The sequence below is a fragment of the Lepisma saccharinum genome, chromosome 9 (assembly GCF_977018435.1).
Source record: "Lepisma saccharinum chromosome 9, izLepSacc3.1, whole genome shotgun sequence".
Taxonomy (NCBI): Eukaryota; Metazoa; Arthropoda; class Insecta; order Zygentoma; family Lepismatidae; genus Lepisma; species Lepisma saccharinum.
The window spans coordinates 89,449,850-89,462,329 of NC_139237.1; the positions used below are offsets into that span (position 1 = coordinate 89,449,850).

Below are 12,480 nucleotides of genomic sequence, written 5' to 3' on the forward strand. Positions count from 1 at the left end.
AAAACAGCCTGTGTGAAGTGACATATTCTGTTATAGATTGAATTGTTAAGTCCATTTTATGCACAGATAGGCTAATGGGGACTGGACCTACAGTTTAAAGTGGTATCGGAACCACTGTGCAATGTGCCTCCACAAGGTATCAAACCAGAGACCCCTTGCTTACAAGGTGAGGATATTACCACTACATCATTGGGAAGGTCTATTCTTTTGTAGAATCTAGTGTATGCATATCAATATTCTATTCATATAGCCTCATATGAAGGATCTCTAAGGTTCATTCCATGAGAATTATACTTATTGTTGTGATTGGACATGCTATTGTTAGTGTCTGCTTTCTGCTTGATAATCTCAGATTTTGTAGACTAATATGATATGTATAATTGGGATAACACACATTATAAAGCATGCTTAGTGTACATGTATTATGAAATACAAAATGTTCAAATTTGTCTCAATATTCAAAAACTGTAAATCAGTTGTTTTTTTCCTCTCTGCTAGATAACTGGAGAAGTGAAGCCGCTTTTGTTGTTCATTCTGGGGTATTACTGTGATTTGTACTTCAGTACTTTTCATAGTTAGTTTCTGCAACAAACATTGGTCAGCCCAACATTATAGTTCATCTTCAAGCTAAATATCCAGTTGCGTTGACTTTTTTTTTAACTGTCTATACGAAGCGGTTGCAAAAGATTTATACAGTTTTTGAGTGTTGTGTACATTTTCATTATTATTCATATTCGCTCTGCAGCTGTTCATCCAATGTTCATTTATTCAATGTAGAATTATTTGCCCGGATGACGTTGATTCCACTTGGACTGCCAACACATGGAATATTATGTCCAAAGTACGCTTGGAAGCGTTCATGTGGGGTGCGGGGACAGCCCTGGGAGAGTTGCCTCCGTACTTCATGGCCAGAGCAGCCAGGCTCTCAGGGTATGATCCTGATGATGAAGAGGATTTGAAAGCCTTTGAAGAACTTCATAGCATGGATCCAAGTGAAATGGTATGCAAAGTATTATTTTCTTTACTTGTTTTATAGTTCTCGTAGTGATTGAAGGCAGTGAGACTTTGAAATTAATCGGAAAACAAACTATCCAATTCACAACCTGGAAACACAATACTACGCGTATGTAATTGATTTGTATTGTTCAGTTGATATTGACACCTGTAAGTCTATATTTGAGAACTTAACTCTTTTGTGATATGAAAATTCATAAACTATTCGAACAAGTGTTCTCAGGATACCAGCCAGATTAATTTGATGTTAGCATCAGTTGGGATGGTAACGTCGAATTAATCTGGCTGGTAATCCGAGAACACTTGTTTAAATCATGTTGCCCAAAATGCTACAATTCCTATTTCTGATAAACATTGTATAATCCTGTCCTTGTGTCATGAACATGTTGTAAAATTGGGAATAAAACTAGACACACACACTTGACCAATGCTTTTCTGGGGTTCAGTTAGGTTGTATGGTTTGCCAGAATGACACCCAACACACTTGCAACAGCATTGAGGAAAGTAGTGTATTTTGTAATTGAATGTTTATCACATGTAAAATTATGAATATGTTAAAGCCTGTTAGATTGATATGGTATAGTTCCAATACAAAACTTGTACATTGTCAGTTATAAATATTCTGAATTAGTTACCATTTGTAAAATTTTCAAGTTTCCGTACCAGTTCAAACGGCGTCAGTTCAATCCCAAATATTAATCAGTGGGTAGTCATGTAACAGACAGACTGTACAACTCAATCAGCTTCTTTTTGTAATCATTTATTCCATTTTTATCCTATCATCCCACTCCAAAAGAAGGAAACGGGTGTTCTCAAAATTTGATAATACAATTTATCAGGTGTGTGTGTGTGTCTTGTTCAAGATTTTTCATCATGAACATTGTTATCTCCCCTTACTTAGATTCTTGAGAAAGAGATCGTGGATTCTTTGAAATTATGCTTGAACTAGCAATGTTGCAAGTTTTCATATTCCAAGACAAGATGTATTTTGACTGGAACAATGTGTTTGTGCAGGGGAAAAATACCACTAAGACCTGCTTAATAAAATTAATTTCCAGCCATTTTAATCCAATTTTCCTGTAGATTTAGTTGTCTGTAATTCCTGTATTTTGGTTTATAAATTTTTAAAATGCATTTCCTTTTGTTTCAGACTTTAGTTGAACGAGCGAAGCTAGGTGTTGAAAAATTCATTAAGAAAGTAGGATTTCTAGGAATATTAGCATGTGCCTCTGTGAGTATAATAAAATAATAATAAATGTATAAGGAAGAACTACGCGTGTATTATGAATTAATACAATGTCTGTGTGAGTCATAAGGTATTTCTATTAGTGCTGACTCAGCTGTCAATCGCATGAAGTGATTGACATTTTTTGTTACCACTGAAGATCCTAGGTTTGAATCCCAGTGTGGGCATGCATGGGTATTCTTTGTCAGTGTCCCTTCAACAATTTCATCTCATAATTACTCATTTTTGCTATTTCTAATAGCAACATTAGTCTAAGAAAATAACATCTGACTGCCCTGCATTTCATAACATAGTAAATGCCAATTCTTGCATGCATAGCGACCACTGAATTCCATCTAACACATAATGTTGCTTCTCCTTTTGAAATTCTGCAAGCATTTACAGTGTGGAAGAACGGGACATGTGTATGTGTTCTGAAATACACAGTAATGTATTATGATTTTGAAACCAAATACAGGGAAACTCCAATTTATGTTCCTGAATTTTGCATTTTTCTGCATTATACATTCAATCTTGATGTTGTAAAAAAGTTTCTTTGGCTTGCTCCCTTGAAAAACGTACAATCAATGTTCCGCTGTATGCAACAGTCTAACGTTTTTTTTTATCATATTATTATTATTTGGTAGTTTCAAAATATGAATTTTCTTGTTCACTGAATTGAAATCTTATGGTCAGAAACTGAGAAGAGAAGAAATATGTTTTTGTACACACTGTTTTCATTTATAACCCTACAGAGATGGAAGATGAGAGAAGCTTCTTGAGGAACATGAGAACTGTAAATATTGTTCCAAGTTTTCTTTCCTTTTGTTTTGTTATTATTACTTCTGTGTTTAACCCTTAGACCCTGATGCTGTTTTGCACAGTATTAGTGTTAACACTAGAGCTGAAAATTGAGATTCTGTATTGCTTTGACCAAAATTTACTATCTAGTAAACAGGGTGGCTACTCACCGGGAATTCCTTGAAGTCCGGGAATTATGCGTGAATTCTACTTGAATTTTTCTCAGTGAAAAATTGCAACTTTCATTAGTGCAAATCCCATTCAATTTATCTATGTGATCAAAAGTATCCGGACACACCACGAAATGTGTATTTATCATTGAGGGTGACACAGTACTGTCATCTACCACGTGGAACACGTAGCAAACTCAGTAGTCTGCAGACAGTGTGTGACAGCAGTATGGGATGGTCTGAGGAACTTGCAGACTTTCAACGTGGTCAGTTGGTTGGGTGCCACTTGTGTAGGAAGTCTGTGTGAGATTTCCACCCTCCTAAACATCTCTCTGTCCACTGTTTCCAATGTTATAGTGAAGGGATGTGTACAACCCAAAAGCGTGCAGGCCAACCTCCCATGTTGACCTCGAGGGTTGAAGAGGGTCGTACAGCATTATTGTGAATCATTCATCACCACCATCACACAGGTATTCCGAACTGCATCAGGATCTACTACAAGCACCATTACTGTTTGGCACAAAATGCGACAACTTGTTTTCCATGGCCAAGTAGCTGCCCATAAGTCAAACATCACACACACAAATGCCAAACGCCGCCTCGTGTGGTGCAAGGAGCGTCGAAACTGGACCATAGAACAGTGGAAAACTTCCGTGTGGAGTGATGAATCACAGTACACAATGTGGCGGTCCAAAGGTAGGGTGTGGATGTGGCGAATGCCTGGTGAACGACATCTACCAGCCTGTATAGTGCCAGCAGTGACATTCGGAGGTGGCGGGGTTACAATGTGGTCATGTTTCTCCTGGAGGGGCTTGGCCGCCTTGTTGCTTTACATGGCAATGTCACGGCCCAAGCTTACATTGACATTTTAACAGCTTTCATGCTGCCCACCGTCGAAGACCAGTTCGGGGATGACCATTGTCTCTTTCAACATGACCGAGCACCCATCCATACTGCAGGGCTTGGGGGGGGAGTGGTTTGACGACAACAACGTCCCACTAATGGGCTGGCCTGCGCAGAGTGATCCACATCAATACCTCTTCTCATTTTGGCGCTCTGCGAAGAATGGGCTGCCATTCCTCAGGAAACCTTTCGGCACATGATTGAAAGTATGCCTGTGAGTGAATGCTGTCATCAAGGCTAAGGGTGGGCCAACATTGTATTGACTGCCAGTGTTCCCGATGAAGGATTGCCCAAACTTGTACTTTATTTTGAGGTGGGTGTCCGGATACTTCTGATCACATATATATATATATATTAATGCCCTGAGGAAAGTTTTTTTTCCCAGTTCAGCTTTTATTTTAATCGAGTTAGGAAAGGAGAAGAAAGTGGCAGGGAAAATAAAACAAATCTCTCAATCCGTTTACTTTATTATGTCCTTTACACTATCTATTTGACAGACGGAAGACTATTGCAAGATAAGATATCCTGAAGTTGATTAGGTAAATTTGAGTTTGAAGTAGGGATGGCCAAACGGATCCGGATCTGAAAAATCCGGATCCAAAAGTTACGGATCTGGATCCAAAAATTCCGGATCCGGGTTTGAAAGTTTTGGATCTGAATTAGGATCTGAAAGTTCCAGATCCGAAAATTTCGGATCCGGATCTGGGTCTGAAAGTTTCGGATCTGGATCTGGATCCAAAAGTTCCAGATCTGGATCCAGATCTGAGGATTCTGGATCCGGATCGGGTCCATAAGTTTCGTATCTCAATCCCATTATAATATTACCACACCTTAAAAGGTATTATGATCTTCGATTACAAATAAATTTTTCATTAGTTAGTGCTACAAGAATTTTTTTCAAGTGTTGTTCCTAAAATACTTTGCTACGCATCGGCTAACACACTCGTGCACAAAAATAATTTTACTTGTTTAACATAAAATGTCAGAGGTGATTTTGTAAATGCCATTGAAACGAACATGTATTCACTCGAATGTATTGGAAATGAGAACACACATAAATGTGAGACATTCCAATCCAGGATGAAACCTTTAACACATATAACAAGATAGAAATGTTATACAAAAGTTATACAATTGTTCTACAGTTACAGTTTTACAAATTAAAATAAAACATTATAATATATGCAGTGTTATATAATTACAAAGTGTAAGACTAACAAGGGAGGTTATCTAAGTGTCCCCCTCCGATTTCCACGAAACTTTGCAATATAGTGGGGCCCAAAGAAAGAATTAAGTGTTTTTTTGTTTCAGCTAAAAAAAAAATGGGTTTAGGGGGCAAAACCCCCTCAAATGTCAAGATTAGGACAAATTGAAGTGAGGATCTGACCCCTGTGTCCCTCCGATTTCCATGAAACTTGGCAGGTGTATAGTGGGGCCCAATGGAAGAAATGTTTTTTTTTTGTTTCAGCTAAAAAACTGTTTTAGGGGGCAAAACCCCCTCAAATGTCAAGACGAGGACAAATTGAAGTGAGGATATGACCCCTGTGTCCCCCTCCGTTTTCCATGATACTTGGCAGGTGTGTGTATAAATGGGCCCAAAGAAGGAAATACGTGTTGTTGTTTTTTTTGTTTCAGCTAAAAAAACTGTTTTAGGGGGCAAAACCCCCTCAAATGTCAAGATGAGGACAAATTGAAGTGAGGATCTGACCCCTGTGTCCCTCCGATTTCCATGAAACTTGGCAGGTGTATAGTGGGGCCCAATGGAAGAAATATTTGTTTTTTTGTTTCAGCTAAAAAACTGTTTTAGGGGGCAAAACCCCCTCAAATGTCAAGATGAGGACAAATTGAAATGGGGATCTGACCCCTGTGTTCCCCTCCGATTTCCATGAAACGTGGTAGGTGTATAGAGGGGCCCAAAGGAAGAAATACGTTTTTTTTTTGTTTCAGCTAAAAACTGTTTTCGGGGCAAAATCCCCTCAAATGTCAATTGATTGATTTTTTTTTTATTTTACTTCGTGTTTTGTGCCTCTTGGCTAATTTGCGAAGATGGGGATGAGTGATGATATGATGAAAGTGATGAATGGACATTCACAAACAATCGTGCCCGAGCGGGATTCGAACCCAGGGCCCCTGACGTTGCAGCGCGATGTGCTAACCACTCAGCCACAGGGTCCGGCCCTCAAATGTCAAGATGAGGACAAATTGAAGTGGGGATCATCTGATTCCTGTGTCCCACTCTGATTCCCATGAAATTTGGCAGGTGTATAGAGAGGCCATATGCCTCCTGCTTCTTCCTATGCCATATTTACGTGGTTTCGGGGTCAGATCCCCACTTCAATTTCTCCTCATCTTGACATTTGAGGGGGGCCTCTATACACCTGCCAAGTTTCATGGAAATCGGAGGGGGAGACTTAGACCTCCCTAGTAAGTAAGTGTATTAATTAATTACAAATCGCGCACGTGTGCACACACACACTATATATATATATATATATATATATATGTGTGTATGTATGTATATTATATATATATGTATATTATCAGCTAACAATATGTTATAAGCACATTCTTTCTTTCCAAAGAAGCGCATGTGGGATGACAAAACGGATCCGGATCTGAAAGTTCTGGATCCAGATTCGAAAGTACCGAACCTCGATCCAGATCTGAAAATTCCGGATCTGCGGATCCGGATCCAAAAAATTTTAGGATCCGGATCCTGCGGATCCGAATCTGACCATCCCTAGTTTGAAGTTATTTTAAAATGAAAATTTTTCGTAGATTAGTATATCCCGTACATTTAGGACTTGTGTTTGTAGATGTAATTAGAGTTTGAGTATGTGAAATGGCAATATTGCGTTTAATTGAATTAGATTTTCTGGATAAACTGGAATTGCATAGATCCTTTATAGTGTTTATATATTTGTGTGGTGAAAGGGGGGGGGGGGTTATACGTAAGGCTGAAATGGAGAACACATCTGCTTGTCAGTGGCGTAGCATGGGCATTTCGGGTGGGAACGCCAAGTCCGAAGGAAAGGTCGGCCCTTTTTTTGGTTAATAATTTACTTATGGAATTAGTCGCCACAGGTGTTGTTTATGTGCCTGAAGTCAGCTGGGTTTGCAATAAAGCATCATCATCCATGTAGTTTTTAGCTAGAAAATTAGATGCCTCACTATGCAACAAATGTTTTGAACTCTGGTGTTTCATACCTTTCGGCATGACACAAATCATTATAAAACCTACCTGAATCACAAGCCTCTGGACAACAGTAGACGTCATTGTTGTGAATGATCCAACTAATGATTGATTTGGTTTATTTTACTTCGCTTTTCTTCCACTTTTGGTTAATCGCGAATATGAATATGAGTGATGATGATATTGATGAAGGGACACTCACAAAGAACACCTGTGCTCACCCCGGGATTCGAATCACGGGCCTCTGTCGTCTTGGCACGCTGTGAAAAACACTCTGACACGGAGGTGGGCGGATGATCCAACTATCGTACACTCTACTAACATAACAGTGCCGATTAATAATTCAGACCACTGTTTATTACGTCTTGAGAATGTTGATAAACATTTTAAAATAATTTTGTCCAGAGACCATTCGATGTTAAGAGGTTTCAAATGAATGCTAAACATTTCCATTGACACAATATTAAGCAGTTACATAATAACTAAAAAATAATAACCCGCAAAACTATTATTTTTTTATTAGCCTATTATATTAAGTGGTAGAGCAGCCACAGGCTGAACTTCTACCACGAGGACTTCAGCAACTTATTTGACAAAAACTGTGTTCACAAAAACTGTGTTGATCTTTTAGTTTTTAATGCACATCGCTGTTCGTGCGATAAATTATACAATGCAGTGGCCATTAAGAAGTGCTATATTTCAGTTTGGTAAAGTTACGTCAGTAAATATTGCGTATTGTAGCAACACATCGCACGAGTGGCACGAGCGCGAAGAACCGGGTAGAAATTCTACCGCTGTCGTCTGCTTCAGAAGGCAGGAAGGGTCATGTGAACCAATCACGTAGCCCTCTGCTCCATACGTGGGTGTAAGAGAGAGCATTTGGGCGCGTGCTTTAGAGGTCCAAGCTTTCCCTCCAGAAAGGCAGCAAGGAATATAGGGTCCTGTACGCCGAACCTGCTCGGCGTGGGGCCAGGAAAGGCATTTAAAAATAATGCTAGAACGAGTGTTGTTAGTGGAGCATTGCAAGCGGATCGCGAGAAATAGCTATTATAATGCCATGAAGGTCAGACATATATGAAATTAGTCAAGATTTACTTTATATTACAGCATTTACGCATTTTTTAAATATTAAATCTGGGAACGCCGGGTGTACTATAACGCTACGCCACTGCTGCTTGTACCCTTGAATTTTTAGAATGTTCGCCTTGAGAACCAGGAATTATACTTGAATTTTATCAAGGTCCTAATAGTTTTTCTTATATTATTTCTCTTGTAGTCTATGGTTATAACTGTAAAGGCATAGAAACACAGTTTTTTCGTTGTGACGTTTCAGGAAAACACACGCTCCCTTCATCAGACATTTATTTTTAGTTTGACTAAAGATACAGTTATAACAATGGTTATGGTTCCTAGAGTGGCCACCCTGAGTAAACTAAGCATGGTAGAATTAAATAAAACCTCATTTTGTTCAGCATAGATTAGGCTATAAGGTTGTGCTTAGAAGGTTCTTGTGTTTCAATAATTAGAATTAGAAGAAAATATGAGGAAATCATTATTTTTTAAAAATTGCAGATAATTATTGACTTGCCTTTGTAAATGTTGCTGATTAATTTAATATCTTTGATGCTAAGAATTTGGGATCGGACAGATTAATCGGTACTCTGTTGGTATCGGCCAATATAGGCATCTCGGTCTACTGGTAAAATTACCGATTATTTTACCCATCTGATACATCAATAAATATAATTAAGTACAATATTCTGACATTTTATTATAATTTTTATGGATAATCTCCATACCCTGCTTTTTAAAAAAGTAAATGTGTAAATATGCAACTTCTTTTGGGCTGCAGTCACCTAGAAACACATTTATCAAGGAGGTCAATGAACCTTTCAGGTTCTTGAAGGACAATTTCTAATTTTATATCGGATCAGTAGAATATCGGTATCAGTCCATCCCTTCTGAGAATAGCAGAACTTCAAACCATATGTCATTTTGTTCATCCTATATCAGGTTATAAAGAAACCATATGCTTTGTTGATTAGTGGAGGAACATATTAATATATATTAATATTAATGTTTGTCCTTTGCAGGTACCCAACCCATTGTTTGACCTTGCTGGAATTACATGTGGACATTTCCTTGTACCTTTCTGGACATTTTTCGGTGCTACACTGATCGGAAAGGCCATTATTAAAATGCACATCCAGAAGATCTTTGTTATTATAGCGTTCAATGATATCCTGCTTCATAAGGCTGTGACGTCAGTGAGTTTTGTTCCTGTGATTGGTTCTAGGATGGTGGAACCTTTCAAAGAGTACCTGGAGAAGCAGAAAATAAAATTGCATCGAAGGGATACTTCTGGAGATACAGGGGTATGTATGAAATGAATTGGGAAGTATAACAAGATTTAGATAAGGCATAACTAACCACACGGCCATGAAACTAGGCGGGTGGCAGAAGTTTGCACTGTTGCCATGTCAGAGCAGAACCCCGTGTGTTTGAAAGTTTAAGAGAACGAAAGATTTTGTTTGGATGTATAGATATGGGACTCCATTCCAGGGGCCTGTAACGGATTTTTCAATTCACACGATCACCAGCTCTGTATCGAATGGGACTTGAAAGTGCCCTGGAGAGCATCAGTCTGATGTTTGAACTAGGCAATACAGCCTAGTTGACGATGCCACACAGTGTGGCAGAACCAGCAACTTTTGTCCCGCTCTCGCTTTACTTTTCTGATATGTGGCAGCTGACTATTTTCATGGCCATACATTTAACACAACATCCCATCATTTCACTATGTAGTCCGTACTTTTTCAGTTACTCAGTCTTTCCCCATATCATGTGGCTTTTTCAGAAATTAAGACAAGCACAGTTTAAACATGGAAAGGTAAGTTGTTATAAAACAATAAATCTTGGCATTACATAAGCACCAACAAAGGAAGGGAACTCTTTTGCTCAGCTGGCTGGATGGGAGGAATGAGGCATCTTGTCCGTGTTCCCTTGTGTGTGTAGAGGAGGGGGGAAAGGTCAAAATTGGTCATTTTATCCAAGACAAATGTATGGAGCAACAAGATGGCAACACTTTCAGATTTGTCAACTGTGGCATGCATTGTTTCTGCAGAAAAATGTAATGGGGCTTGGTCATCTAGCATGACAAGGACTATATTGAAATACATATATGAAAAGGGGGAAAATACTGGAGCATATCCATTTGATATAAGACGTTCAATATTGTATGGATAAGCATGGAAGTGGAGTTACATGTATAACTTAGAGATATATCAACATCTCAGTGCTAGAAGTTAATATGTCCAAAGTTTCAAATTCTTGTTCAAAAAGGCACCACTATGTTTGTGCTCCAATGGGTAAACATACAACTAAGTTATTTAAATCCGCCTTTTCCTGAAAACTGTATTGAATGGAGTTACGTCACTTGTATTCTCAACCACTCATATAATACCCTGTAGTTATTCACTCTGCATCCATGGATTCTGGTTGTATATTGACTGAGGAAAAAAAAACAACTGTGTATGGAGGATTGTAATTTAGGATGTTATTAATATTACGAGGGTCACTATTTATATTTTGAGCCTAACAATGAAAAAACAGGAATTTGGCATTGAAAACTGCTTTATTGTTTTTCGAAGTATTCTCCTTTATGGTCAATACACTTTTGCATTCGTTCGAACCTTTGTCAAAGCAGTTTTTCCAATCTTCTTGAGACACCTCCATAATATGGTTTTTGAACGCATCAACGGCATTTTCCGCCGACGAAAATCGTTGTCCACGCAATTTATTCTTGACATTCGGGAACAAGAAGAAGTCATTGCGTGCCAAATCAGGACTGTATGGCAGATGACCCATCAATTCGATTTTTTGACTGTTCATAAAGTCGGTTGTTAGACGAGATGTGTGACAGCTGGCATTGTCTTGATGAAGAATGATCCAACGGCGTTTGTTTGTTTTCCGTATTTGACCGAAGACCTCTGGCAAACAAACTTGTGTACCATTCAGAGTTGACCGTTCTACATTCCTCTAAAGGCACAGTTGCCACATGACCAGTTTTCCCGAAAAAATAGGTGACCATTTGTTTCGATGTGCTTCGAGCGCGAACAACTTTTGTTGGATTGGGTTCATCTTGAAACACCCATACAGTCGACTGCTGTTTACGTTCCGGCTCATATGCATATATCCATGATTCGCCACCTGTTACAATCTTATATATGTCTTTTGAAGCACCACGATAAAGCGTCTTTTTGAGTTTTTGTCAAATTGTGTGGGATCCAACGAGAACATACCTTTCTCACAGCTAAATGATCATGTAATATTTTATATATGCTGGTGGAACTAATGCCTATGGTTGCCTCAATCTCACAGTATGTCACATGACGATCTTGCAGTATTAGGTTTTGCACAGCATCAATGTTTTCTTGAACAACAACTGATTTTGGACGACCTTCGCAAATCTCGTCGGTGAGCGAATGGCGGCCACGATTAAATTCGTTATACCAGCATTTCACAGTGGCAAAGGATGGGGCTTCATCGCCAAATGTGGAAGTAAGTTGATCGATGCACTCTTGTCTTGATAATCCACGTCGAACATCGTAAAAAATCATCGCATGAAAATGTTCACGAGTTAATTCCATTTTATTGTTGTCGCGCAATCTCCAAGGCAACATAAACAACACAAATGAAGCTATTGACAAAACATTTGAAGTACATTATGGTCAATAATGTCAGACGATTCCGTGCAAACGTCAAATCGTGCCTAACTTCAATCAGTGTTGCCAAGGCTCAAAATATAAATAGTGACCCTCATATTCTAATAAAAACAAGAATCAAATAGTCAAAAACATGGTAGGGTACTTGTACTTGTAGAAATATTGTATAATTTTATTTGTCAGTAGTTTCGCCAGTAAACAGACACTGCATTATTAACTTGTTATTTCTAAATAATAGATTCATGATCTTGTCATGGAAGGTTCTGGGTTTGCGTTCCAGCTTGCAAGTCTTCTTTAGCGATTTTATCTGTTATCATGATCATTGCGTTAGGCAAAGGTGTCAAAAAAACGGTATTAAATAGAAAAAGTACAAATACAATCTCATTCCTAATGAATAAATATATAAACTCATTTTTAAAGCAAGTCTTGAACAATAATTAATCGATTTGT

At 38.4% G+C, this 12,480-nt stretch overlaps 1 protein-coding gene across 2 annotated transcripts in view; it reads left to right on the forward strand.

Moving 5' to 3' along the window:
- Tango5 (Transport and Golgi organization 5) overlaps nt 1-12,480 on the forward strand; it is a 38,463-nt gene that overhangs the window by 22,331 nt on the left and 3,652 nt on the right. For both annotated transcript variants that reach the window (XM_083128587.1, XM_083128586.1), the window contains exons 5-7: nt 778-1,000; nt 2,165-2,245; nt 9,400-9,681. In XM_083128587.1, the coding sequence (XP_082984713.1) occupies nt 778-1,000; nt 2,165-2,245; nt 9,400-9,681 (586 nt within the window). The remainder of the gene's footprint in view (nt 1-777; nt 1,001-2,164; nt 2,246-9,399; nt 9,682-12,480) is intronic.